This window comes from Neopelma chrysocephalum, unplaced genomic scaffold, assembly GCF_003984885.1.
Source record: "Neopelma chrysocephalum unplaced genomic scaffold, ASM398488v2 Primary Assembly neopelma1_118, whole genome shotgun sequence".
In the NCBI taxonomy this organism is placed as follows: Eukaryota; Metazoa; Chordata; class Aves; order Passeriformes; family Pipridae; genus Neopelma; species Neopelma chrysocephalum.
In genome coordinates, this window is record NW_020897780.1 from 500,356 (window position 1) to 526,056 (window position 25,701).

The window sequence follows — 25,701 nt, forward strand, 5'->3', positions numbered from 1 at the left end:
TTTTTTTTTTTTGAAAACTCCTGACGTTTTGCAACATTGCATAAACATAAAACAATCCATCCTTGATATGGAATGCAAGGGCGGATGACAGCGCAGCGCAGCCCCCTCGGCTTCGATTGATTTACGCCGAGACTGACGCTTTATCAGGCTCACGAAAAAAGTTTGACCAATCATTTCGCTGGGAGCTCACAACACAGCAGCCCAACTGTACTTTGTTGGCTGGGAAGTTGGAGAAGGGGGTCGAGTACAAATCTAGATCTGTCCTATATATTTTTTTCCCTTCACTGAACCGTGCTTTGTATGATGTCTGAGAATGTCCATTTCTGGGACTCTTAGCAATTATTATGTCGACTCCATTATAAGTCATGAGAGCGAAGACTCGCCTTCAGCTAAATTTTCGTCTGGGCAATATTCGAGTTCCAGGCAAGCTGGGCACAATGAGCATCTAGAATTCCCCTCCTGTAGTTTTCAGCCAAAACCTCCAGTTTTCAGCGCCTCCTGGACTCCTTTGAATCCACATTCTTCTGGTACCCTTCCTGCCGTCTACCATCCATATATTCAACATCAAAGCGTCCCATCTGAGAGCAGGTACCTCCGGAGCTGGCTGGATCCAGTACCCAGGGCAGAGAACCTCCCCGGGCAGGGATCTGTTAAGGCAGAGCCGCTGCTGGGCCGTCCCGGGGATGTCCATAAACAGGGAACACAGGAGTACAATTTAGAAACTTCTGCTGCAAGGGAAGGGATCGTTTCCAATCAAAGGCCCAGCTTCGAGGACAATAAAGTTTGTGAAGGAAGCGAAGACAAAGACAGGACAGATCAAAGTAAGTTATAAAAGTGAGGAAGTAAACAGTATAAAAGCTGGAGGAGGTGCAATAAAAGGGGACAATGCTGCGTAAAGTTTAAAATCGGGGCTTAAAGAAAAGTCTCGGCTCGCTGATGCCAACCTAAGGGGAGAGGTGGGGAGGGGAGAGGGGTGGCATTGTCTCTGCCGGGGAAATAAAAATAAAAATAAAAATGAGCGTCGTCTCTGGCCTTAAACAGAGTCCAGAGCGGACAAAAGCCGGAGCGAGTCCCTCTCTTTCCTCCAGAGCGCTGGCTCCGGCAGCAGAGACGCTTTAGTAAGCGGGAGGAAACGCGCGCGGGTGCGGGAGCTGGGGAAGGGAAGGGACGGGAAGGGAAGGGACGGGGGGAGCCGGGGAATGTCGGGGAGAAGGGAGAGGGGGAGAAGGAGGAGAAGGAAGGGGAAAAGAGGCGAAATCGCCGAGGAAAAGTTCACGGGAGGGGGGGAAGCGAAGAGCAGCGGGGGCTTTGCCGTGCCCGGCGCACCCCGGCGGGGCCACCGCGCTCCCTCCGCGGCTCCTCCCGGGCTCTGCCGCCCGTGCCCGGCGTTCATTCCTCGCGTTCGCTTGTTCGTTTGTGTTTTTAATTGTTCGTTTATTAAACGCGACGATATTCCGGGTATGAATATTTCAAAGCCACGCTCCTTCCTAGTAAAAAAAAAAAAAAAAAAAAAAAAGAAGGGGGGGCGCTTCCAACTTAATTAGCTTTTATATCAGCTTTTATTTGTGATGTAGCCAGATTGGGGAAACACTTAAACTTCAGCGTGCGCTTTTTCGGCGAGCTGGCTCGTCTTTTGCCCATTGAAATATAGGAAAAGACTCATTCGCCTTGAAAACATTTAATATTGCTATCAGCAACGCGATTAATCGCGCTATTATTAATACTAGTGATAATAACAGCGTCGCTAATAATAACAATGCGAGGGCGTTTGAGGGAGGGAGAATCGGTCTCTCCACCTCGTGCCTGCCCGGCTGGTACCTGGTTGGCAGCTGGAAGGTAAAGCCCGGGCAGGAGGAGAGAGGAAAAAACTTGGCTTCGCCCTCCCGCTAAAAATATTTCGCAGGGAAAGCCGAACTTTTCCAGAGTGGCAGAGCAGGAGCCCCCGCCGAGGGTGGAACTCGGAGCACGGGACGCCCTGACATCCTTCTGCCCTTTGAATCAACCTCTATTTTCTTTTCACTCGACGTGGAACAGCCACCGAGTTTTTTGCCATGGCAGCCACAGGATTAAAAATCCAGCATATTCTGGCCCCTGTGATTTCCTGCCCTCCTTGTGCAGGATGTTATGGTGACATTTCTTTTTTTTTCTCTCCTATGGTTTAACTCGCGCACAGACACACACACACACACTCACACACACTCACACACACTCACACAAAAAGAAAGTCCTATTCTATTGTACTGGGCAGGGATCCAGAACAAACTGCAACCGTGAGGTGAATGATTGGAGAGAATTAAATATCCAGGTCCTGTGCTCAATGTCCCTGAAATTGAATATATAAAAATCTTGTCCAAGAAAACGTTATTAAGTTCTAAGTGAGTGCAGGGACCCGCGCTCAGAGGATGCTGTGTGGTTTCTATGGCGTGTGGTTACGACGCATATTTTGTTTTAAATAATAGTTTAATTTGGGCTGATGTTGAGAGCCTGCCAGGGCTGGAAGACGAAGCTGTTTTGCAAAAAGTCCTCCCTCCGATTTCCCTGACTCTTTCAATTTTTGAAAGTATTTCTTAATAATGGATCTCTGCCCTGCGTATGGCACAGGAATCTGTTCAATTATTTGCTGGATTTGAAAGAAAAGACGAGCCAGAACCGCTTCCCACTCGCTTTCCTGTTTAGGAGTTTGTGTCTAGTGAGTAGATAAAGCAACACTGGCATTTAAAATGTATTTTAACGATCCAAAATATGACCAAAAAAATAAACCCAAACCGAATAAAAACCTGTTATGAAGCACGGCCCTCCATTGCCATTAAAGGATGGGTAGCAGGATTAACAGTATCAATTATTAACAGCTTTCTTCCTCTTTAATATTTAATTCTGCATATTAGATCAAGTCAATTACATTAAGGAAATAGCCGTGCAAATTTGTAAGAGGCAGTACTTACAGGGCAAGATTAACCGGATTATTTTTTAAAAAAATATTCAATATATTTCATTTTACGTGGAGGAAACGTTGCAATGGCGTGTGTGTGTGTGTGTGTATTTATAATGGTCCATTTAATTGGTGTAAAGGTTTATGGCTTCAGTCATAATTTCAGAGGAGGCAAAGGAAATAAAATAGAAATACGTGGTGTGTCTATAACCCTTCGTTTTACCCTTTCCCGCCTCTCAGTTACCCAACGGGCAGCCAATATTTGCATGTGATTAGCAAATGTTCCATTATTTACCCTAAACCCGCTTCACCTCTGGGTGCGACCTTCGCCACTCCGCTGTCTGTGGGGGTGGGTTTGGCCCCGAAATGTTGTTTTTTCCCCCCTTCCTCGAGCAGACTAATCCCTGGAATGTCCTTTCTGCGAGATTCCCACGTAACTTCTCCCACCCGCGAGCGTGACGGGGCGGCCTTTTATTTATTTTCTGGCTGCGTTTCCAGCCCTGCAAATGTCCGTGTCTTTGGGTAACACTGTCCAGATCTCCGGCAGCGGGGTCCGTGCAGCCCTCAGAGGATGTTTATTGTATCGAGACCGGTTTTTTTTTTTTGCCACAAAGCACAAAAAAAAAAAAAAAGGGCAGGATTTATAGGATTTATGAAAGGTTCCTCCAGCCCTCCTCTCTCTCTCTGCCCTTTTCCGTGCGCGGCGCGTCCGTAGAAGTAAATCTATGAGTAAATCTATGAGTAAATCTATGAGTAAATCTATGGACACGTGGGGAAAACGCGCCTCGGAAAAATAGATATATATATAATTTTTGCCTGGGTTTCTTTGTACCCGAGGCACAGATGGGGCGCTCTGACAGCCTGGGAGGGGATGTGGGTGTTCACCTGGCACGGAGGGACCTGGGGGGAGAGCGGGGGGGGGGGAAACTCTGGCACGTGTGAGCCCAAACATGCGTGTGAGCCCGGGCACGGGTGGGCACGGACAGGGTGGGCACGGACACAGCTCTGAGCTCACCCAACGTGCCCACGAGTCCCCCCCCAAACTCGGGAGGGATGGGGCGCCTGCAGAACTCAGGGATCGGGCCCCCCACCATCTGTGCCGGCCCTGAGGATTCCAAATGATTTTCCTGCGGCCTCTCCCTCTCCCTCCCTCCCGAGCCGCGCATATGCGTGTGTGGATAATCTTAATATTTGATGGCGTGATTAAAACCTTCTGAGAAACACTCGGGGGCTGCCTCGTATTGATCTTGCTGCTGCTTTTCTTTCAGCCAACCCAGCTGCCAGCTGGCTGCACGCCCGCTCCTCCCGGAAAAAACGATGCCCTTACACCAAATACCAGACCCTGGAACTAGAGAAGGAGTTTTTATTCAATATGTACCTGACGAGGGACCGTAGACACGAAGTGGCCAGACTCCTCAACCTGAGTGAGAGACAAGTCAAAATCTGGTTTCAGAACCGAAGGATGAAAATGAAGAAAATGAACAAGGAGCAGGGCAAGGAATGAAAAAAAGCAGAAAAGCAGCACCCCCCCAAGCCCCTTTCCCCCTGTCCCAGGTTCCGAGGCAGCTCAACCCCCCCTGTAGCGCTGCCGAATCCCCCCGAAACGAGGGAGAACCCCCCCCTCCCCGTTTTTCCCCATCTCCGCCTTTGCATGCGAGATGTCGCTTATTATTCTTTCTTTCTTTTTATTTTTTTTTTAAACCTTCTTAGTGCTGCCACTTAGGAGGCAACTTAGCCAGAACTGCAGCTCCTTTTTGGGGACACACGCTGGGTTTTGTTTCTCTTTTCTTGTTTACTTTTTCTCTTTTTTATTTCTTTTTCCCCCCCTCCTCTCTTTTCCTCTCCCCGCGGTGTTAACACAGCACAGGCTCCCGTTGGAGCAGCAGCTTTCCCTGCTCGCGTTTTCTCCATGGAAAACACACAAAAAACCCACCCACCCCGGCCCAAACCCCCAGCAAACCTCGCCGTCTTTCTTTCCCCACGGGAGGACAATGATTCCCTGGAAAACACGCGCTCACACGCACTCACGAGAGCTCACACTCACACGAGGAGGTGGCCGAGCAACCAGACGATTTAATTAAACCTCTCGCAAGACAGACACATTCGTAAGACTCGCGTTTAATTGCGCCCAACAAATCATTTGCAATTCGCCAACTTTATCCCGGGGTAGCCGGTTCATGACAGCCCCAACTCCCTACTGGGGTTTCCCCCCCTTCCCCTCCTCCGCCCTCTCCCCCCTCCTCTCCCCTCCCCGTTATTTTTTACTTTTTTTAGCTCGTTTTATTCTGCGGGATTTTTATTCCAATTCGTGCTGTGGCAGAAATGTGACTTTGACCTGAAAGTTTAGTGGGATCTTTGCAGGCAAAACCTCCTCATCTGGTAGTTTTATACTGGGGCACTTGGAAGAAGAGAAAAGCCGGGGAGGGAGGCGAGAAGAGAGTGTGCGGGGGGCACTCTCAGAGCCGCATTGTAAATTATTGAGGAGAAAAAGGGGCGGAAGAACCCCTGCCAACTTATCCCTAACTTTTTAGAGAAGAGGAAGAATGGGATTTTTTTTCTAGTTTAAAAAAAAAAACTACCTTAGTAGAGCTATCAGGGAGGGGAAGGTTGTGTTCTTAGCGCTAGATATTTATAATTTATTGTGAATTGACTTTTCCTAAAGCAGTAGGGCTGTTGCAGAGATAAAGTGCCAACCCCAGCCTGTGTGTTATTCCTTCCCCCTCCCGTTCGCTGAGAGTCGCTTTTAATACTTGGATGTCGCGGGGCTTTTGCTGGGGTTGGGGTTGTTGGGGTTTTTTTTGAGCTCCCGGAGTGTTTTCCCGCTGCCACCCGCTCCCCTCCGGGCCCCGAGGAAGGAACCTCGGCCCACGGGTGGCACCGGGGGATGCGGCGGCTCCTCCGGCCGCCTCCCCCCCTCCCTAATCCTCATCCTGAGCCCGAAGAGTCACAAATCTGGACCTCGCCGGGCTCGTGTCCTGCGGCCGGAGCCGATTTCCCGCCTGCCAGAGCCGCTGCAGGTCCCTCCGGGCGGGACTTGGGTCCCCTTTATCTCTGTAAGACTTAACTTTGTTTTGGGAAGGGAGGGGGGTGGGAGGGAGGGCCGGGGTTCGGGGGGGTTAGTTCCAGTCGATGCTATGGTGGGTATTGTAAACCGTGTTCGTGGTTGTGTTTCTGTGAATGTTGAAGCTCGTTTTTCTGTTTCTACTGTGGCTTTTTGAAGTATGCGAAGAGTTCTGCAGTTGATAGTGGACGGAAAAAAATATCGAAATAAACCTCTGTCGTTTTCTTCGTGTGCAAATTTTGTATATTTAGCTGCCAGGAGGCTTTCTAGGAACAAGGCGAGTGTGAGGTGGCTTGTTTTAATAGGGCGGAGAGGGGGAAAAATAGAGAAAAAACATTTTTTTCTGCCGTGTATCTGAAGGAACCAGCGCAAATCTGTTTGCAGGAGTGACTTGTGTATCCTTAGAGTCAGGTTTGGCGAGACCACTTTTATCTGCTGAGCAGAGGTTGCTCTGGGAAGCAGCGATAGGCAGATTGGCGGTTTTTTTGGAAAGTGTTCCTGCTTTTTTTTTTTCTTTTTCCCCCCTCCCTCCGCGATCCAGAGATAAGAATCGAGTAGCTGCGCCTCTGAAATTTCCACCGCTTCAAATCCTCTTAACGGGGGTAAAAAAGAAAAAAAAAACAACAAAACAAAACCTTCCCCTCGACAAGAAACCAGAGCTTAAGTGTTTAAGACCATTCCTCAGAAAGTTGGTTGGGTTTTAGTGTGGTTTTGTTTTTTTTTTTAATGCCCAGACTTTCTCGTGTAAAACTTTCCATGGTGAAGTGGCTCCTTGGGGGCTTCAAAATTTAACTGTTCTCTTGCCGGAGGGAGTTCAAGGGAACCAAACTTCGCTCCGCGGCTCGAAACTAAATTAAGAAAAGCTGTTTCGGAGACATTTTGAGCCGCGGAGTTGGTGGCAGCAGGATCGTTTCCCTAAATGGGGATTTATTAAAAGAAAAAAAAAGAAAGAAAAGAGAAAGAGGTCGAAAAAACACTTTTCAGCTGCGTTTAAGCTGGGTAAAAAAAATTCCAGTTTTGTTTGATTCTTCTCAAGGATGGATGAATTTCAAATCTGAGTTGGTTTGTTCCTCATGTCTCGAGCTGAGTGTGGACTTGCCTAAATCCTCGTTACTATATTTTTCAGAAGCTTTTCCGTGAGTTAATTGATGTTTTGCAACCCATCGGCCACCAGGACTTAGAAACGTTTTTTCACTTTTCCTTAGAATTGTGGTAAAGAGCGGATATTTTTAAGATGACGATATAAGGTTCTTTTAAAATAGAATTTAAAATGTTAGCTCATTTTATTAGGAAATATGCTTACTTTAAAGACAAAAAAAATGTTGGAAAAAAAAAATGTCTTCTGTAGCATCAGCCCGGATGTATTTTCCAGAGATGTTTAATGCTCCAGAATAAAAATCGATTTTAGAACAACAGCACCTATATGTCATTGTGTTCTACTGCTTCATCTAAAACCTCAGAAATATTTGCGTTGTGTTTTCCTGCTCGTTAAGTGTATTCCGAGGATTCTTTTTTTGCTTGCACTTAAAAAAACAGTCCAGAGGAAATGGAAATAATTCCACTCTGGAGTAGCAAGTGTTTCCTTGGTCCCACCCAAACTTGCTGCTTTGCCAATTCTTTTATTCTGATTATTTTTTTAATTGTTAAATCGGAGATTGTGACTCTCTGGTCCCATTTCTCGGGGGTCTCTTGTTTGTTTGCTTGTTTGTCTGTTTGTTTTTCAGAGGGTTTAATCCTCGCGTTCCCACATCAGCCTTTGGGGACGGGAGGGGATAAAGTGGATTTGCTTCCTTTGCTTTATTCCTCTTTCGCCCAAGGAAAAACTTCGCTCAAGAAAAAATCAGAAACCCAAAACAAACAGTGGGAAACCCCACCCCGCTCTCCCTTCTTGGCATCGCCTCGGATTTGACACGCGGTTCCTTTTTCCAGGGGCTCAAGGAGCGAGTCCTGTAATTCCGCCTCTAAATTCGTTTGACGTTTTATTGCTCATGAAGAAATACAAGTGCTTGGAAAGTGCTTCTATCTCTATATTTAAAAAAAAAAAATACAAACAAACCCTGAGACCTGCTCAGCCCTGCAGGAAGCAGGTAGTGAGAAATATAACCAAGGAGCCCTTTCCACTAATTTTTAACATAATGGGCGCTCTAAAGGGCAATATTTCACTTCTTTTTTTCTTTTTTTTTCCTTTAAAAAAATCCTTTCTTTTGGGGCAGCTCTGAAAAGAAAACAAAAGAAGAAGAAGAGAGATATTTGGAGCTTACAGAGGGAAGAGAGAGAAAGGGAAGTAACTTGTCATAAAAAAAGGAAAATTCAGTGCAGTGTGCTGCAATAAAAGAATATGACCGCTATAAAACTTTATAGGGTATAAATTTCTGAAGGTTAAGGAACTAAACGGCTGTAAAGGAAACAGTGCAAGAAAACTTTCAGGAACTCCTAAATTACTCCAACGACTTGGGAATGTGGGGAAACCCAACGTGGAAATGCTTTTGCTTCTGCTTCAGTCACAAAGTTCTCCTCTTCTTCTTTTATTCTTTTTTTTTTTCCCCCCAGGGGGGGGGGGAAGAAAAAAAAAGGGGGGGGGGGGGAAGAGAAAAGGTGGGGAGGGACTTTTGCTAATTTATTCTTCTCTTGCAGATGCCGTGAAAATCCAGCGCTCGGGATGATTCCCTTTGTTCTTTTTATTTTATTTTATTCCTCCTCCTTCTTATTATTATTTTTTTCCTTTTTTTTTCTTTTTTTTTTTCCTTTTTTCTTTTTTTTCCTTTAAAGAAATTCCAAGCCAAGCACAGCACAACAACAACAACCCCCCCACACACACTCACACCCTTCGAAGTTCTGGCGAGACGTCTGGGCTGGGGAAGCTCTTTATGAGTTTACAGCCCCGGCCTTTCTCCCCCTCCCTCCTCCTCCTCCTCCGGCCCCCCTCGGCAGCAGAATGACCAATTGTTTAGTCTCGGAATTTGAAACAATAGCGGTTTTCAAAAGCGAACCCGCTTTGCCTCTTTTTATTGCCGCGATGGTGAAGCTTTTAAAAAAAAAAAAAAACTAAAAAAACCCCAAAAACAAAAAAGCAAAAAAAAAAAAAAATTCCAGCGCTGCGAGTCGGACAAAAAACTCGATTTTTTTTTTTTTTAGCTTTTTAACTCCCTTTTTTTTTTTGGCTTTCACGGTTTTATCTGCCCGGGTCTGAGCGGGATACCCTAACCCTAATCCCCCGCAACCCCTCCCGGTTTTTTCCCTGGATTTTCCAAGGATTCCCTGTAATTTTGTGTGCGGACGCGAGGTGGCGGCCTTGCTCCACGTTAGACCGCGCGTTCCCCCCGCGCTCCTGCGCGGAATCAACACCTTGATTCCATTCTCGGGGCTGGATAAAACACCCCCATCACCCCCTCCCGGTATAAAATACAGGGTTAATTACAGCCCTTTCCCCCCCTTTTATACGCGACATCTCTTTTCCTCCGCCCCGGTGAATTATCCCAGGCTTAAAAAAAATAATAATAATTAAAAAAAAATTAAAAATACCGACTGGGAGGAGGAATTTGGAATGTTCATTTAGACAGGGGGATAAAAAAAAACAAACCAGATCGGGTTTTTGTCTTTTGTGGAGGTGGGAGGGCAGTTTAATTATCCCAAAACCCCAAGATTTACGTTGGCACGGCCGAAAAAAAGAGGGTGGCTCAAAGATTTCGGGAAGAAAAGGACGCACAGAATCAGGATTTTTTTCCCCCCCTGGCTCTTCACCTTTGCCGTTAGGATGATCTGTGCTTTCTGGGCTCTATGTTTTATATGTATTATGATCCCTTCTATATAATCTCATATATATAATCCCATAGAACGGCCGAAAAAATAACCCCCACCCAACAAAACAGGAGCAGCTGCTTTTTCGAAGTTAAACGGGTCGTTTTTGGTACAGTTGCTCCTTCTTTTGGCAACTCTGCTGCTCTTTGCTCAAGATCTGGGCTGAATAGGTTTAGAAATATTTTTAAGCGCTACAAACCAGTAAATTAATCCAAAATGCTCTTAACCAGCACATAAATACATCACTGACGCAGTAGCAATAATGGCAACTTTTAACTCCATTTACTTCACTTTTATTTTGGCCTTTGTTTCTTCGAAAAAAATAAATAAAAATTATTCAGACGTTCTAATCCTTCGGCCACAAATGAGGTGGGAAGGAACGGTGGCAACAATTTCAATGTGGGTTTTCTCTCCAGTTGTGGCGAGCGGGTGTTTTCTGACTCGATGTTTCTCCGAAGTTCCATCAGAAAACCCTCTCGTTCCTCGTTCTGGGGGGAGAATTGAACAATTTCAACCGATGCAAACAAACCAGGACGCGATAAAATGTTGCGAGAGGCAAAGTTTCGGCACCTCCAGACTCGGTTTAAACGCTATAAAATGAAATACGGAGGTAAACAGAAAGGGAAATTAAGGCAAATCTTGCCCTCGTGCATTCAGCAAAACGCAAAACAGTGAAAACTTCAGGTTTGCCCAGGAAAGGATTTGGGGTTCTTTTTTTATTATTATTATTTTTAAAACCTATGAATTCCTAATAAATCTTTCCTCCGCTGGGTATTTATAAATTATCTCTCGCGGACACACACCCCGCGCACTCACACCCATCCCCGCTCGGTTTTCCTTGGAATAGAAACATTTTCCTTTCATCGGGAACCCGAGTACAGTAGGGGGATGATTTAAGATCAGCCATTGATTTCTGGGGCATTGCTGAGTTACCATCGCGTCGCGACCATAAAATTCTACTGCGCTTGATAAAAATGTGAACTTCCAAGAACAACTTCGCCTCCCGCCTTCCCGGCTCCGTGCAGGAACGGGAATTCCTGCGATTTTTCGCTTTGCAAACCTCAAGAGACGAGATTGCGGCTGTAAATACACGTGGAAGAAGAAACTTCTTTTCTAAAATTACTTTAATCGATTCAGTTGTTGGTTTTTGGTTGGTTGTTGTTTTTTTTTTTCCCCTTGAATATTCCAGCATCCAGCATCCCCACGCCAGGGCTGCCAAGCTCTATTTACTTCTGTGCACCATTTCGGGGCTTTTTATGTGCAAAGATGAAACCCAAATCTGCTCAATCGACAATAAAAGTGTTGGGAAAAATAAAATGTTAACTTGTCTTTTAGGGGGGGAGAAAGCCTTAATTATACCACCGCAAGTGCTCCAACAACAATAATTACTTGAAAAGCCTCTTAGACTCGGCTGAAATTATCCCCACACAAAATAAAGGAAACGTATTTACTTAAATTATTTCTCTAAGGATGGTTTTAAAGTTTTATTCCGTTACTATCTTTGTTTTCTCTCCTTCTCTTTCTTTCTGCCTTTCTTCATTCCCTGCCTATTCCCACTCTTGATTTTAGTGGATTTTTTTTTCCCCAAAGCTTTGGAAAGACGGACTAACCGAAACATCCCAACTTTTTCCTCTTTTTCCATGTCGTGGAGCTGGAAAATTGTCCCTCAGCTGAAGGCAGGCAGGGGCAGAACCCTCTTTAATTCACCTTTCTCCGGGCAAAACCCGCGCAGGGGGGATGCGATGGGAAGCAGTAGAAACCTACCCAGGGCAAAAGGGTGGAAAAGAGGGGGAAAAAATTTAAAATGGAGGTTTAAAAGAGTGTTTTTAACTCGTCTGGAAGGTGGAAGGGCTGGAGAACAGAGCTGGCATTGCGAGGGGCTTGGAGGGGCGTCCTGGGGGTTGCGAGGCTGGGGCAGCGCTGGGGCTTGGGAGGGTTTGGAGTCGTTATTAGCTGAAAAACGCCTCGGTAATATTTGCTGACTGCGATAAATGAATTTGAAAATCTACCCCCTGTGTGTTTAGACGGTGGAAAATTGCAGCGTTGGCATCTTCGGGGTAAGTTTGCACCGTTGTTACCAAATGCCAATAAAACAGAAAGCCTCTCTCTCCTCTCTCTCCTCTCTCTCCTCTCTCTCTCTCCCATCCCCCGCTTCCCCCCGGTTTTCATCACCCAGGACCGGGCGAAATAAAGAGAGAAATGGAAGTTATTGAGGAGGGGGTGAGTGGGGAGCGACCATCGGTTCCCGACCGGCGAGGTTCTGGTCGGGAGGTGATAAGAGACACAAGACTTTTAGTTCCCAAATCATCCCCAACCGCATCTTGAGCAAGTCCTCGGCGGGGGAGGAGGAGGAGGAGGAGGAGGAGGAAGGCAGGGAAGGGGCTGCGGGAAGAGCCACAAAAAGTCAATGTTATATATGAAAAACTATAATCATTTTAATTCAATATTGACACCTCGACATCTCGCCGTAATGCGGACGGGTCCAATCGAAACCTCTGCTTTATAGCGGTGGAGGAACGAACTCGTAAAATCCTAACGGCTTTTATGTAGTGCGGTATAAACAACAACAACATCCCCGGCTTTATGGCGTTTTATAGTTTGTTAAACAGTTTACAGCCTTTTTTGGGGCTATTACAAATGCAATTCCCTTCATGTGATAGTTAAACCTTTATCAATAATAAGGAAATTGATCATTAAAATGTTAAATATGACTACCTCGTTTGTTTTAAAATATGTTTAGGGTAAGAAGCTGTATGATTTGATAACTTGTATTAAAATACCAATTACATTTATAGGACCTTTTAAAACTGGTAGCAATTAAATCGTGTTCTTTTACAGTTTTCCAAAGCGACCCTGACATTTAAAAAGGCTAAAACTGCCTCGTTAAAATTTTGAAATTAACGACTGCGAGCGCTTCTCTTTAATTTTCCAACACTCCCCAAAAATCAATCTTTTGGGTGGTCTAGGTACGTGATTTGTTGTGAGGCGAGCGATATCTCATTAATGTAGGTAGTTAAACATATTTAATCCGTATATTCACCCCACCTCCTTCTCCCTTCCCCTCTCACTCCCTCTCTCTCTCTCCCTCTCTCTCTCTCTCTCTCTCTCTCGCTCCCTCTCCCTCTCTCGCTCCCCCTCGCTTGCTTTTCCTTCTTTATTCTCTCACACTCTTCCTTTCACAATCATGCGGTGCAGAGTCCGTGTGGAGTAAGGAGAAGCCAATAGGATGAGGTTTTGGTAATAGATGCAAATGATCATGAAAAGACACTGCAAAATATGAAACAACTCATTTGCGCTGAAGTAAATCACTGAAAACTGTTTATGAACTGGCATCTCTTCTTGGAAATGTAAAGCGAGAACTCTTTAAGTGGCGATTTTTTTTTTTTTTTAGGGGTGGGGGGGAGGAAAGAATTCAATATCATGCAGGCTTAGAGTTTTGATTATATCCTCCTTTTATATTCCTGGAAATCACAAACTGTCGTTGCTTAGCATCTTAGCGCTTTCTTTTTTTGCTAATAGATTCCCGTGGTCTGCTTTTGGTTGGCTTCTCTTTTTTTTTTTTTCCCTTTTTTTTTTTTTATATAAAAATTTTTCTTCCTTCCTCCAAACCCCGAACCCGTTTCTTATTTAAATTAAAATGAGCTCTTATTTCGTCAACTCACTCTTCTCCAAGTACAAAACCGGGGACTCCCTGCGCCCCAACTACTATGACTGTGGGTTCGCTCAGGATCTCGGGGGCAGACCCACCGTGGTGTACGGACCCAGCACGGGGGGCACCTTCCAGCACCCCACCCAAATCCAGGAGTTCTACCACGGAGCGTCCTCGCTCTCCAGCTCCCCTTACCAACAGAATCCCTGCGCCGTGGCGTGCCATGGGGACCCCGGCAACTTCTATGGCTACGACCCCTTGCAAAGGCAGAGCCTCTTCAGCGCCCAGGAGTCGGACTTGGTGCAGTACACGGACTGCAAGCTCGCGGCCAGCGGCCTCGGAGAGGAGGCGGAGAGCTCCGAGCAAAGCCCTTCTCCGACCCAGCTTTTCCCTTGGATGCGACCGCAAGGTGAGGCGAGATGGAAAAAGGACGCGGCGAAGGAGGCATTTCCTGAGCCCACAAAGTCGCCCTCTCGCTTTTCTTTCTGCCCCTCTCGGTCGCTTCGCTTTCTTTTCGCTGCCTTTTTCTTTCCCCCGCTGACTGTATTTTACTGCTTTATGGGGGTAAACTTTTGCACTTGTAAATTGCTTTATAGTTTAATTACCCTGAAGGAGACCTTTTCTTCTGGGGGCTGAGCGAGCCGGGCTTTCTGTGGAAGGAAGCGTCCTTAAAGTTTATGGCACTTTTATAGCCTTAAAAAGCCCCTTCATTTTTGTTTTGCGTTTGATTTGGGATTTCGCCGGTGCTGCCGGTTCTCCCGGGGCCGCGGCTATTTATTTATTTTCATTTTATTTTGGGTCTGTCGGGTTGGTTTTTTTTTTCCTCTTTCGCGGGGGTCCCAAAGTGCCGGAGCCTGTTGTTGTGGTGGTGCTCGGGGTAATAATCAGTGTGCAAGTGCAGCCTGCTCGGGGTGGGCTGGTGGGTGACCCCCCCCTCTCCTCCCCTTCTCCGCCACCATCACCCCTTTCCTTTATAACCATCTTCCCTTTGAAAATATTCTCCGGGAGCCTTTCCCTCGCCCTCTTTTGCTTCCTGCCTTTGCTCCTGCGAGTCCTTTCTTCCTCCCCCTCCCCGCCTGCGTGTTGGGAGTGTGTGTGAGCCCGTGTGTGCCCATTCCCGAGCCTGGTTTATGTATCTCTCAACCTCCTTCTCTCCTTCCCCTCTCCCACCCAACCTTTGCAATCCCCCAGCAGCCGCTGGACGGAGGAGGGGGAGGCAAACCTACAGCCGCTACCAGACGCTGGAACTGGAGAAGGAATTTCTATTTAATCCCTACCTGACCCGCAAACGGAGGATCGAGGTCTCGCACGCCCTGGGATTGACAGAAAGGCAGGTCAAAATCTGGTTCCAGAACAGGAGGATGAAATGGAAAAAGGAAAACAACAAAGACAAGTTTCCCAGCAGCAAATGCGAGCAGGAAGAACTGGAAAAACAGAAAATGGAAAGAGCCCAGGAGGTGGACGAGGAAGGGGAAGCACAGAAGGCGGACAAGAAATAAAAGGATTTTTGAGGACTGAAAGGCAAGCGCTGCTGGGGTGGCAGAGCCCCTGAGCCCCACGTTAATGGCAGATAATGTAAGGGAGGGGTGGGGAAAAAAACAACAATGCGTAGAAAAGAGAAAGGAAAAAAAAAACCCTTTTATTGCTGTAAAACAATATAGCTGTAAGCACCACTTTCCTGATTCTCCTTTGATACAATGAACAGTATGCAAAAGTGCTCGGGAGCTCTCTCCTGCCTTTTGCCAGTTATTAACTAGTGGTAGTGTAACGCAATAGCTTATGTAAAACATGACTGTGAAATCTTCTCTCTCTCTCTCTCTCTCTGTCTTTCTCTCTCTGTCTCTCTCTTCTTTCCTGGGGGGTGGGTTGGTTAACGTAGCTTTCAATGCTATAGGAGTTACGTGAAATTACGTTTGTGCACTTTTTTTTTTTTAATTTGATTTGATTTTTCTTTTCCACCTTTTTGGTTGTGGTTTATCTGTATGTACTGGAGGTAGCTACTGAAACAAACATCCCAACAACATGAAACTGCCTATTTATGCTCTAGTTATCTCTCTCTTTCTCTCTCTCTTCCTCTCTTTGCTTTCCCTACTGTTCTTTTCCTTGGTTCGGTCTTCTTTTTTTTTTTCTTTCTTTTTTTTTCCCCAATTTTTAAATGTCTCTTCCAAAAAAGGGAAAAAAGAAAAAATACCAGAAAAAAAAGCGTTTTTCTCTCCTTTAGTTAGCATGCGCACAGTGAAGCAAGTTGTAAAGTGATCTTTAGGTTAACTGTGAAAAAGAATGTATACTGTACACGTGAATTACTTTATTGGGGGAACTAATGATATATTTTGTTGTTCTTTCATCACTTTGTTCTATTGTCTAAACCTGGAAGCGGCGGAAGAAAGTTACAATAAAGTTTACAAGCGAGAATTCCGTGACATCATTCTTTTACCCTGCTCCGCTTCCTCCAGGACCACTTTGATAGAAAGGAAATAAAAGTCAATTGTGTCGCAGCCGCAGCCGTGGCCATCAAAGACTTTCTTTGCCCGGAGAGATGCTGGCGGGCCCGGGGGGCTGCGGGCCCGGCCGGAGGCAGGGGCTGGGCCCGGGGAGCCGCTGCCTGCGAGCCGCGGGGAAGGGGAGGAGGGGGCCGGGGCGGCTGCGATGGCTTCTGCTCTTGTTGTTGTTTCTAACAGTGCCCGGCTGCTGACAGGTCGGGAGGCTGGGTGGAAATCCTTCCTGAAGAGGTAACGTGCCTTGTTTTGCTTTGTTGTTGGTTTTTTTTTTTTCTTCTTTTCCCCTTTCCCTTCCCTCCTTTCCCCGGCTCTCCGCGCCCTCCCCGCTGCCCCCGCCAGACGCAGCCCAGCTCTGGGTCCCCCTTCCTTTCCTCCCACTCATCTCGCTGTTAAAAACCCACATTATCAGTCTCGCAGCTGAGCCGTTCTCTCTGCTCCTTCGCCTCTCGGCCGGAGAGGAGCGCGGGGATGCACATAACCTTGGGAAAGGAGAACCAGCACAAACCTCAGATGCACATCCACCATTGTCCGCTTTTCCTGCCTGTAAACCTTTCCTTTCTGCACATCCCCCTCCCCTTATAAAAAAAACAAAACAACCAACAAACCCGAGGCAGATCCCATTTTGGAAGGTCTCTCTGCTTCTCCAGCAGAAAGCAAATCAGCCAGCTGGTAAGGTTTGACTTCTGCCTGTAATTGAGTCCCGCAGAACCGCTGACACGCCAAACAAGGGATCTGTGCACTCTTTATTTTTCGCCACAAGGAAAGCAAATGCCAGCTCAATACGGAGCTCAAAGCCTGTGGCACTGGAATAAATTAGATATAGAGCTGAATGGCATTTGGGGAGGGGGGGAACAGAAGCCTGAAACTATTAGGTATCAATGAGACATTTGTCTTTTTTTTTTTTGGGGGGGGGTTGGGGGGAGCGAGGGTCAAGGGGGGAGAGAAGGGAATTATGTACAGTCTCGTGAAAAAGTAGCTCGGAGCCGAGGAAATGGTGCGAAGGAGGGAATTTTAGACGGGATCAATAAAGGGATAAATAGAGCTCCCTTCCCTTTCCTCCAGCAGAGAGAGACCGAGAGGGAGTCGCTGTTTTATCAGCAACGTGCTTTTTTTACCCCCCTCCCCCTTTTTCCCCTCTCTTTCTCCCCTCGGTCTGAGCTGAAAACTGATTACAGGTTGCTTATCGACTCCAGCACAATTTCACCCCTTCCAGCATAGATCTTGGAGGGTTTTATATCGCATCAATTATTTATCATATTTTATAAATCCAGCCGCACAGTCTCGTGCCCCCGAGGAGGGGGCGGGCGGCGATTGGCGCCGCAGCAGCCACGTGCCCGCGCGTCACAAGGGCCGGGAGGAAAAAGGCTCCTTTTTGGTGTAAATCTGGACTCTAATTCCGTAATATATCACGGTACCTCGTAAAACCGACACTAAAACGTCCCGACCTACAAATCACCCGGCCAAATTATGAGTTCATTGTATTATGCGAATGCTTTATTTTCTAAATATCAAGCCGCAAGTTCGGTTTTCCCGTCCGGAGTCTTTCCCGAGCAAACTTCTTGCGCTTTCGCCTCCAACACCCAGCGAGCGGGGTATGGGGCCGGATCCACGCCTCCCTTCGCCGCCTCCATGCCCGGGCTCTACTCCAGTGGCAGCGCCGTGCACCCCCAGCCCCCCGGCATGTACTCCTCCGGCTACGGCCTGGAGCCCGGCTCCTTCAACATGCACTGTTCCCCTTTCGAGCAAAACCTCTCCATGATGTGCCCCGGAGACGCCTCCAAGCAGAACTGCAGCAAAACGGACCAGAGGGACTCAGATTTGCAAAGCGACGGCAGCAACTTCCGCATCTACCCCTGGATGAGGAGCACAGGTAAGCCCCGGCCTCCCGAAAGAAAAGGAGCGCGGGGTCGGGGGAGGGGGGTTAGGGGGTGGGGGGAGCGTAAATTATTCGATGGCGTGCGCGGGGGGTGGCGGAGGGGGAGGGGGGAATTGTCCCCAACTCCTTTCATGACGTCTCACTGAAAACGCATCTTCAAAAGAGAGAGGCAGAGAAGCGACACAGCAGCCCCCCCTCCACCGCCACCCCCCCTCCACCGCGGCCCCCCCCTGCCAGAAAGCCATCCTTTTAGCTTTAAATATTTATTGGTGTTGCCGGGGCTGTGTATGTGCCGTGCAAAAGGCAGTTTGTCTCGGAGGGGACAGACGGAGACGCAGAAATCATGGCCAGCCCCTTCTCCTCCTGTATTTACAGGATGGAGGTTGTGCTGCCCCCGTGTACAGAGAGACGTGGGTTCTGAAGGAAGCTGGTTATGGGAAGCGCTCGCAGGCTCGGTTTGTTTTCTGTTAGATGGCAAAAGCTTCGCTTGCCGGCCCCTCACAGCGTCCCAAACGCAGCCCTCAGAACCAGCAACACATCAGCCCCTCCTCATCCCAAAGCTCCGCTCCCAGATCGGTGACGCTCCGGTTGGAATCCGGATGGATGGAGGGAGGGATGGATGGAGGGATGGATGGATAAGGTGGGGGGGGAGAGCACGTTTAGCTGTGTCCCCAGAACATCACACGTTGGGGAGGGGACTTTTGGGGACCTTGGGGCTCTGCTGGGGGGGCTGGAGGGTCCCCGGGGCCGGCCCACGCCGGGTCACGCTGCCCCCGCACACGGGTCTCAAACCCTCCGCCTTCAGTCACCGGCGCGCTCCGTCTCAGGGTATTAATGTCAATTAACATTCAATAAATATCCATTTCCCTCACCGGGAGCGGACCCGGGGCGTCCCGGCTCCCCCCGGGCCCTCCTGCTCTGGGCGCGCCGGGGCCGGGCCGGAGCTCCGGGACTCATTTTCCCCCCTTTGGAGCATCACGGGCCCTGTCCGAGCACACGCGTGGTGCTGTTTACACTCGTGGGATCCTGAGAAGGGGGGGGAGAAAGGCGATGCTGTCCCGGCTGGGAGAGGGGGAGAAGGCGTGAGCTCATTTTCCAGCCGCCGGGTTGCGACTTGAGAGCATCACCCCCTGCGAGCGAGACGCTCTCCGCCGCCAAAAAAAATTCGGGAAAGGCCTTCTTAGGAAACCTGGGGGGCGAGCGGGGTGCGGGCCAACCTCCCTGCGAGGCAGAGGCGAAAGAAAACAGCCGAGCAGCCAATGTGGAGCTGCTTCTAAAGGCAGGAGTTCCCCTCACACTTATTTGGTGGTCAGTTCTTTCCATTACCTGCTCCATAATTCATCCACTCTTACAGTTGATTTATCAAAGACCAAATATTTCTGGTCGTAAACACTTCACCTCTGCTTTTATCCGACTTTAGATTTAAGAAGCCCCCCTCCTTGCTCACCCCTCTTTTAGCCCGTGACGCTGCGAGGATCAACCCTGGAGATGGTTTGGAAACGGGGCGAACGCTCAGAAAACCCTGGATGATCCGGGATCTGCTGAGCCTAAAACCAGAAAAACTCGACCTGGGTCGTAAAAGCGGGGTCCCCCTTCCCGCCCCCCCCTTTCCCAGTGCTTTCCATGCCCACTGTGCGATCCCGCTTGTGGAATTTCATCAGCGAGCAGAGATAGAGTTGTCATCCCTATTCAGCAGCAGTTTATGGCTCTTCCCTCAGCGGATTTTACAACCCACATTCCACGACCTGCACATTTTTACTTTACAGCTAGCCTGGCTATTTTGCCTTTTTTTTTTTTTTCTCCTTTTAATGACTGGATCTTTTCTTCTTTTAAAAAAGAAAGAGGGCTGGGGTGGGGGGAAAGAGGGGAGAAGAAGAAGAGGAGTCCGGTGGAATGTGTGGAGGAGAGGCCGAGGGTTGCTCCCCATCCCCACTGCCCTGGGAAAGAACATGTTCTACTGCAGACATACACAACATTTACACAGAACACGGAGCCGGGATCACAAACACCATATTGTAGAATAATTTCCAATCAGACTGCAGGAAATGTCGGGTGGAGGGGAGAATCAGGAGCTGGGCCCTTTCCAAACCCTGCTCGCAGGCGGCCGGAGGGTGCTGGGGGAGCCTGGGGTGAGTGTTGAGTCGCTTCTCATCTGCACACCCCCCAAAATGAGCAACCGGGGGGGGAGAAGCCTCTCTGAGAGCTGCCGAAGTCATCCCTGGGCCCAAAACATGCCCTGAAATGATTAAGACCATCACACACCTTCCAAGCAGGCATCCTGATGACAGCTTTAAGAGAGGACAAATAGTTGGATTGGTGTAGGTAGCAGATGTCTCTGTCGCTCTGTATTTCTCTATTTATTTGCCAACCATCCCGAATTTCTGGTGTCTAAATGAAAATTAAAGCAGGAACTCGGAGTCTGACCGGGGATAGGAGGGCAGGAAACTTTCTGAACTTTGTTGTTTGCTGGGAGACACGCACAGGCACACGTATAAAAAAAGCACTGCGCGCTTTTCCAGGACGAAAGGAAGTTAAAGCTGGGGTGGTTTTGGGGGGCTGAGAACATAGAAGGTGAGGTGGGAAAGCCTCGAGCAGCAGGAGCTGATATTTCAAATAAAAAGAAGGGGCTGGCCCAGGTGCAGTTCCTGCGAGGACTTTGCCCCTCGTGGGACTGCAGGGGCTGGGTCCGTGCCAGGCTGCGCCCAGAGACAAAAGCGAGAGATCAAACCGACCCAGCAGCCCCAAAAGCATCTCCCCAACCCCCCAAATGACCCGAATCTGCCTTTATTTCCCAGGCACCGACAGAAAACGCGGCCGCCAGACCTACACCAGGTACCAGACCCTGGAGCTGGAGAAGGAGTTCCACTACAACCGCTACCTGACCAGGAGGAGACGCATCGAGATCGCCCACGCGCTGTGTCTCACCGAGAGACAGATCAAAATCTGGTTCCAGAACAGGCGCATGAAGTGGAAAAAAGAGAATAAAACCGCCTGCTCCGGCTCCAGCGGCCAGGAAAAACCAGACGCGGAGGACGACGAGGAGGAATGAGAGGGGCGAGAGAGAGGTGGAGGCGGGAAACGTGGAACCCCACGCGGGAAGAAGAGGGGGCGAAAGGCACGGGATAAAAAAAAAAAAGACTATATATAAAAATAGAGAAATGATAAGTGCATAAAGAATTCAAAACCCTAGGAGTGATACCTTGTGTTTCCTGACACTGAAAAAAATACTACCTATATTAAAGTCCTTTTTTTTTTTGTACAATAGAATATCTACCTATTAAATGTGGCTTTAGAGTCAGAATAGACACATTTTTCTATGTGAGCCTTCCTCTAGTACCAGTAATTTGTAAATCTCCGTTTGTACTTCGCTGTGTACTTTTTTTGGGTAAAGAAGTAACGTGGTCGTGTTTTAGCACCTTTAATTTAGAAAATGTGACCTGAAAGCCTGAATGCAAATTACACTTAGCGTATATAGTCCTGTACAGAATATGAATTATTATTATCCCTTCTCCCTGTAACCTCTGTGGTTCTTTTCTCCTTGCTATGCTCTTTTGTCTGTGTATATTTTTACCTGGGTTCCTTCGTTGTTCGAGTCTCTACGGGGAGGGAGGGGGAGAAAAAAAAAGATGACAAGAAAAGAAAAAAGAAGAGGAATTAATATTGTGCTACGTAAAATGTTGTATATCAAAGTAGCAAATTATTTAATGGCGACGCGTTGCTTTTTTATTATTATTATTATTATTATTTTCCTTGTCTGTGATTATTATTCTTCGAAATAAAACCGAAATCTCCAGTAATCCACCAAGGCGTTGGGTGCATTCCCTTTTTCTTATTAAAGATAACACAAGGGGGTTTGAAGCGGCTTTTTTTCCCGTGCAAAATAAATGAGATAAAACATCCTCTTACCCCGATCTAGCCCCTAAATTTCAATCCTTTTCTTTGAAACGGACAACCCATTCAAAATATTTGATTTTTTTTCAGTAGATTTGGCGAATATGCCGAGATATAATTGATATTCGGGGCTGTCGAAATGCGGGCTGTTCCCTCTTCTGTCTCTCCCTCTACGATTGCCCTGGTGCTGTTACTGAGAAAGGTAAGAGCAAAAAGGAGGAACGTAAAGAACCCAGAATCAGCCCAAATAGCCTTTCCGCTCCTTATTTTAATTCTCTTCTCCTCGTAACTAATTTACAGAAAACCTGTTTTACCGTGCCTTCAGTAATTTTATTTTTCTTTTTTTTTTTTTTTAAGATTCTCCCTCCTCCCTTCAATGGCTTTACTGCGGACTCTTTTCATTAGCGCCAAATAATGTTTAGCATCAAAGCGCGCATAAAATAAATTAAAGCAATTAAACGAGGGGATGGGAGGTAAAAAAAAAAATCAACAACGCCAAACAAAAGGCGAGTAAATTTAAGCATCATCCGCCGCCCTCGCCCCCTCCCACCGCTGTTTATTTACATCAGTAAAGACGCGGATCCTCCCGCGGAGGCTCCACGTAATTTACTCCATAAATGCCCAGGGAAGGGGGGAAAAAAAACGCGCCCGGTTCTGGAAGGGTTTGGCGGTGGCAGCTTCCCCACCTTCCCCCTTCCTTCCCTCTCTGCCTCTCTGGATTTTCGCCACCCACCAGCCCCGGTGACTCCACGCCCCGAGTGAAGGCGCGCGGCGCATCCTCGGGCAGGTTTTTTTTGGCCAAAATAAAGGTGCCACGTCAAAAGCGCCCGCGCGCCCCCAGATCCGCCGCGTGTGCCGCAGAATCCGAATTACGGGAAGCCCGTTATTAAAAGAGCGGCGGCTCGCGGGGCTTTTTTTCGCGCCCCGAAATTCCCACTCGAAGGGAAAAGAAGGGGGAAATCTTCCTTTTTTTTTTATTTTTTTTTCCCTTGGTGCGGGCACTTGGAGGGAGCGCTGGGTGCATAAAGCGGAGGAGAAGGGGGGGGGAATAGAAGCGATTCCAGAAATTTCCCGCCCCCCCCCTCCCGCTCCTGCACCTCTGCGGTTGGGGGGGGGGGAGCGGGAATTGGGGGAGAATTCCAAGGAAAAAAGGCGAAGCGGGGTCGTCCCGGCGCTGCGATGGGATAAAGGCAGGGCAGGGGGTGCGCGGGTGGGGTGACCCACCTTGGCGGGGCACCCCCCGCACCCCGCCCCGAGCTGCCGGGGGGGTCTCGGGGGGACCCGGGTGGGGTCCCGGGGGGGTTTTTTTGGCCGTGGGGAGCCCTTTAGGCACGAACCCCGCGGGCTCCGCTCTGCCCGGGGCATGGGCACCCCAACCACGCTTTTATTGCCTTTATTTCCCTCTTCCCCCCTCCCCGAAAGCTCCTAATTGCCCCTTTCAACAGAAAGGCGTGGAAAAAAAAAGGGGAAAGCCATCCAAAATCGCGGCGAACCCCACTGTTTTACTGTGCCTTTCCCCGTTTAAAAGCCAACCCAAACCTCGAGCTCTTTATTCTGGGGGGGCTCTTATTGTTCATAGCGCCAGGAGATATATTCGATTATTTCTCTCCAACGCTTCCCCCCCCGGCCCCGCATCCAACCGAGGAGTGGGGGGTGGGGGGTAAAAAAAATCCCCGAACCCCTTTTCCTATTCCTTTATTTTTGTGTTTAAAAAAAAAAAAAAAAAAAAGATGGCGGCTAAGAAAAAGACTGCTGTTAAACCGGTCATGAAGAAATGCAATAAATTCCTTGTTGTTTTATGAAAATTTACAACTTTGTGATAGAACTTTATGAGTGGCTGGGTTCTGGGATTGGCCAGAGCCGGTCATGTGGACTGCTAACCGTGAACATGAACTTTTTATTATTTCCCATGTGGTTATATTGCACCATTCTTCTGTCCGCTGCACCTTGGGTCGGATCAGTGTCCTCTATAGGGCTCTCGCCTCTTTACATTTTTTTACTTTTGTGTATAAGCTCGGTAGGGCTAAAACAGGGGAGAGGGGAGGGGGGGGCCGCCTGAACACACATCCACACGCACGCGGAGACACCCACCCTCCGCACACACACACGTAGCTAAAGAGTTAGAGACGATTTTTTTTTTAAATTATTATTATTATTATTACCGTTAATTTTTTAAAGAGAGAGAGAAAAAAATTTCCTCCGTTAATTTGCCTGCTGCTTTGGAATCTCAGTAATAATGGAAGGGCAGAGGAGATTCTGGACGGAGTGGAGGCGATCATTTTTCACGGAGGGAAGTTACTCCATTTTCTATGCAAATGACAGAAAAGCAAGAAGCTCTCACAAGTCAGAGAGGCAATCGACGGCTCTCAGGTTGGGACAATATTTGTCAGCTAACAGATAAGCAAACGCTGTCTCTCCCTCCCTAAATATTTTACCTTATGCCACAGAAATGGACGTCAAAAGGTAAGGGAATCATACGTTTCTCTTAATTTAATTTTTTCTTTTTTTTCTTCGAGAAAATGCGTTTGTCAAGATGCCTTTTCTGGTTCCTTCTCCCCATCTCCTTCTATCCGGGGGGATAGAAAGAAAAGGGTGGGGTGATGAAGGAGGGAGGCACTGGAAGAAATTTGGGCTGGTGGAAATCTGTTTAAGCGCTATTTTCCCCCCCCCGAAAATGTGTAACGTAAAGGTGAGGTAAAGAGGGAAGGGGGAGAGAAAGGAGAATGGAAAGAAGGGGGAAAGAAAGAAACGGAGAGAAAGAAACAGGGAAAGAAAATAGGAAAATATGAGAAAGAAAGGAATAGAGGCAAAAGCAGAGGGGAAAATATAAGAAAGGAAATAAGAAAGAGAAAGAAGAATGAAATAACGGTCCGGGAAGGAGAAAAATGAAGCCTGTAAGGTCACCTGGAGACAGTAGACTTGGAATGAAGGATTTTGCAGTAGCTCGGTGGCGGAGGCTTTTAGATAGTGCCTTTAAAAAAATACCAAACCCTTTGTGGGCAGTTGTCGCGTTTTATTTTGTTCCCCCTCGCAGAATCTCTTGCCAGTTTGCCTGTCTTGAGGCGAGCCCAGTAATTTGGCGAAGTTCGTGCGGAAGCCAGTTGGGTTTTGCGTTGCTCTCCAGGGTCATTATTATGTGGGTGGTTTCTTCGGCGAGGGCAGTTCGCGGCAGTCCTCGGAATTAAGGTTCTGGAAATTAGTTGCGGAAAAAAAAATTTAAAAAAAAACAGAAAAGAGGGAATTAAAAAAAAAAAAAGAAATGAGAGAAAAAAATAATAATAAGAATGAAGCCAACCCAGAGCGCAGCGCTCTCATTGTAATTTTTTTTTTTAACTCCCAAATGAAGCTGACGTTGCGATGCAATAAAGCTCCTTGTATTTAATTGCGTTCTGCAGTGTTAAGGGGCTTTACGGCTTTCCCGACCGGAATACCGGCTTGGGTTTCAGCCCCACGGTGTGTCGGAGCTTTTCCACACCGGGTTATGTGCAAATCTCCCTCTCCTTTCCTGTCTGATACCTTAACGCTTATTGCTTTCCTCTAGGAAAATATTATTCCGGAGATGCCCGTCATTTTAAATGTCTTTTTTTTTTTTCTCTTTCGCAATATTTCAATATATTTTGAAATATAGTACTAATTGCTACCGTTACGAGGTGATTTTTAAATAAGATAATGTAAGAGCCTGTGCATGAGAAGCGAGATTGAGTAAGAGGAGATTCATTACTTAAGCATAAACCATTTTATGACGTGACGATTTATCTCATCTAAACTGACTGCGCCCGAATATTGTGCGGACAAGAGTAAATGATCGCGAGCCGTGGAAGTAATAAACAGAAAGACATTTTTAAAAGCCATTTCTTCCCGAACCTGTTACATTTTTCATCAATCACGGGGGCGGAAAAAAAACGAACGCGGGTTCAATCGCCTGTTCTCTCTTTCCCTCCCACCTCTCCTCGCTCGGGTTTTTCTGTTTCATATTCGTAAGGGGAGGAGGTGGGGGGG

At 47.6% G+C, this 25,701-nt stretch overlaps 3 protein-coding genes and 1 long non-coding RNA gene across 5 annotated transcripts in view; 3 read left to right on the forward strand and 1 right to left on the reverse strand.

Moving 5' to 3' along the window:
• The first annotated feature begins 150 nt into the window (after positions 1 to 150).
• On the forward strand, positions 151 to 6,921 carry HOXB9 (homeobox B9). The gene is made up of 2 exons (XM_027697114.1): positions 151 to 821; positions 4,198 to 6,921. Exons 1-2 carry the CDS (start codon positions 314 to 316, stop codon positions 4,431 to 4,433), a joined length of 744 nt encoding a protein of 247 aa, XP_027552915.1. The 5' UTR covers positions 151 to 313; the 3' UTR covers positions 4,434 to 6,921.
• A 5,982-nt stretch (positions 6,922 to 12,903) lies between these two features.
• On the forward strand, positions 12,904 to 15,849 carry HOXB8 (homeobox B8). 2 transcript variants are annotated; one of them, XM_027697115.1, is made up of 2 exons: positions 12,904 to 13,846; positions 14,629 to 15,849. In XM_027697115.1, the coding sequence occupies exons 1-2, from the start codon at positions 13,426 to 13,428 to the stop codon at positions 14,934 to 14,936; spliced, it is 729 nt and encodes a 242-aa protein (XP_027552916.1). In that variant the 5' UTR covers positions 12,904 to 13,425; the 3' UTR covers positions 14,937 to 15,849. The 2 variants fall into 2 exon arrangements, with proteins under 2 accessions (XP_027552916.1, XP_027552917.1); XM_027697116.1 differs by having other exon boundaries at positions 14,632 to 15,849.
• Positions 15,850 to 17,276: 1,427 nt separating this feature from the next.
• Positions 17,277 to 21,462, forward strand: HOXB7 (homeobox B7). The gene is made up of 2 exons (XM_027697118.1): positions 17,277 to 17,805; positions 20,607 to 21,462. Exons 1-2 carry the CDS (start codon positions 17,403 to 17,405, stop codon positions 20,858 to 20,860), a joined length of 657 nt encoding a protein of 218 aa, XP_027552919.1. The 5' UTR covers positions 17,277 to 17,402; the 3' UTR covers positions 20,861 to 21,462.
• A 3,315-nt stretch (positions 21,463 to 24,777) lies between these two features.
• The window catches only part of LOC113974205, a 27,768-nt gene continuing 26,844 nt past the window's right edge, over positions 24,778 to 25,701 (reverse strand). Inside the window, exon 4 of the long non-coding RNA XR_003536476.1 lies at positions 24,778 to 24,891. This is a non-coding gene — a long non-coding RNA (uncharacterized LOC113974205). The remainder of the gene's footprint in view (positions 24,892 to 25,701) is intronic.

What these genes read in the sequence shown, in the direction of transcription:
- HOXB9 (XM_027697114.1), top strand. Translation starts at nt 314, where the DNA reads ATGTCCATTTCTGGGACTCTTAGCAATTATTATGTCGACTCCATTATA. An exon ending in CAAAGACAGGACAGATCAAA is followed by an intron (nt 822 to 4,197) that starts GTAAGTTATAAA and finishes CTTTTCTTTCAG; the next exon opens with CCAACCCAGCTGCCAGCTGG.
- HOXB8 (XM_027697115.1), top strand. Translation starts at nt 13,426, where the DNA reads ATGAGCTCTTATTTCGTCAACTCACTCTTCTCCAAGTACAAAACCGGG. An exon ending in CCCTTGGATGCGACCGCAAG is followed by an intron (nt 13,847 to 14,628) that starts GTGAGGCGAGAT and finishes GCAATCCCCCAG; the next exon opens with CAGCCGCTGGACGGAGGAGG.
- HOXB7 (XM_027697118.1), top strand. Translation starts at nt 17,403, where the DNA reads ATGAGTTCATTGTATTATGCGAATGCTTTATTTTCTAAATATCAAGCC. An exon ending in CCCCTGGATGAGGAGCACAG is followed by an intron (nt 17,806 to 20,606) that starts GTAAGCCCCGGC and finishes TTTATTTCCCAG; the next exon opens with GCACCGACAGAAAACGCGGC.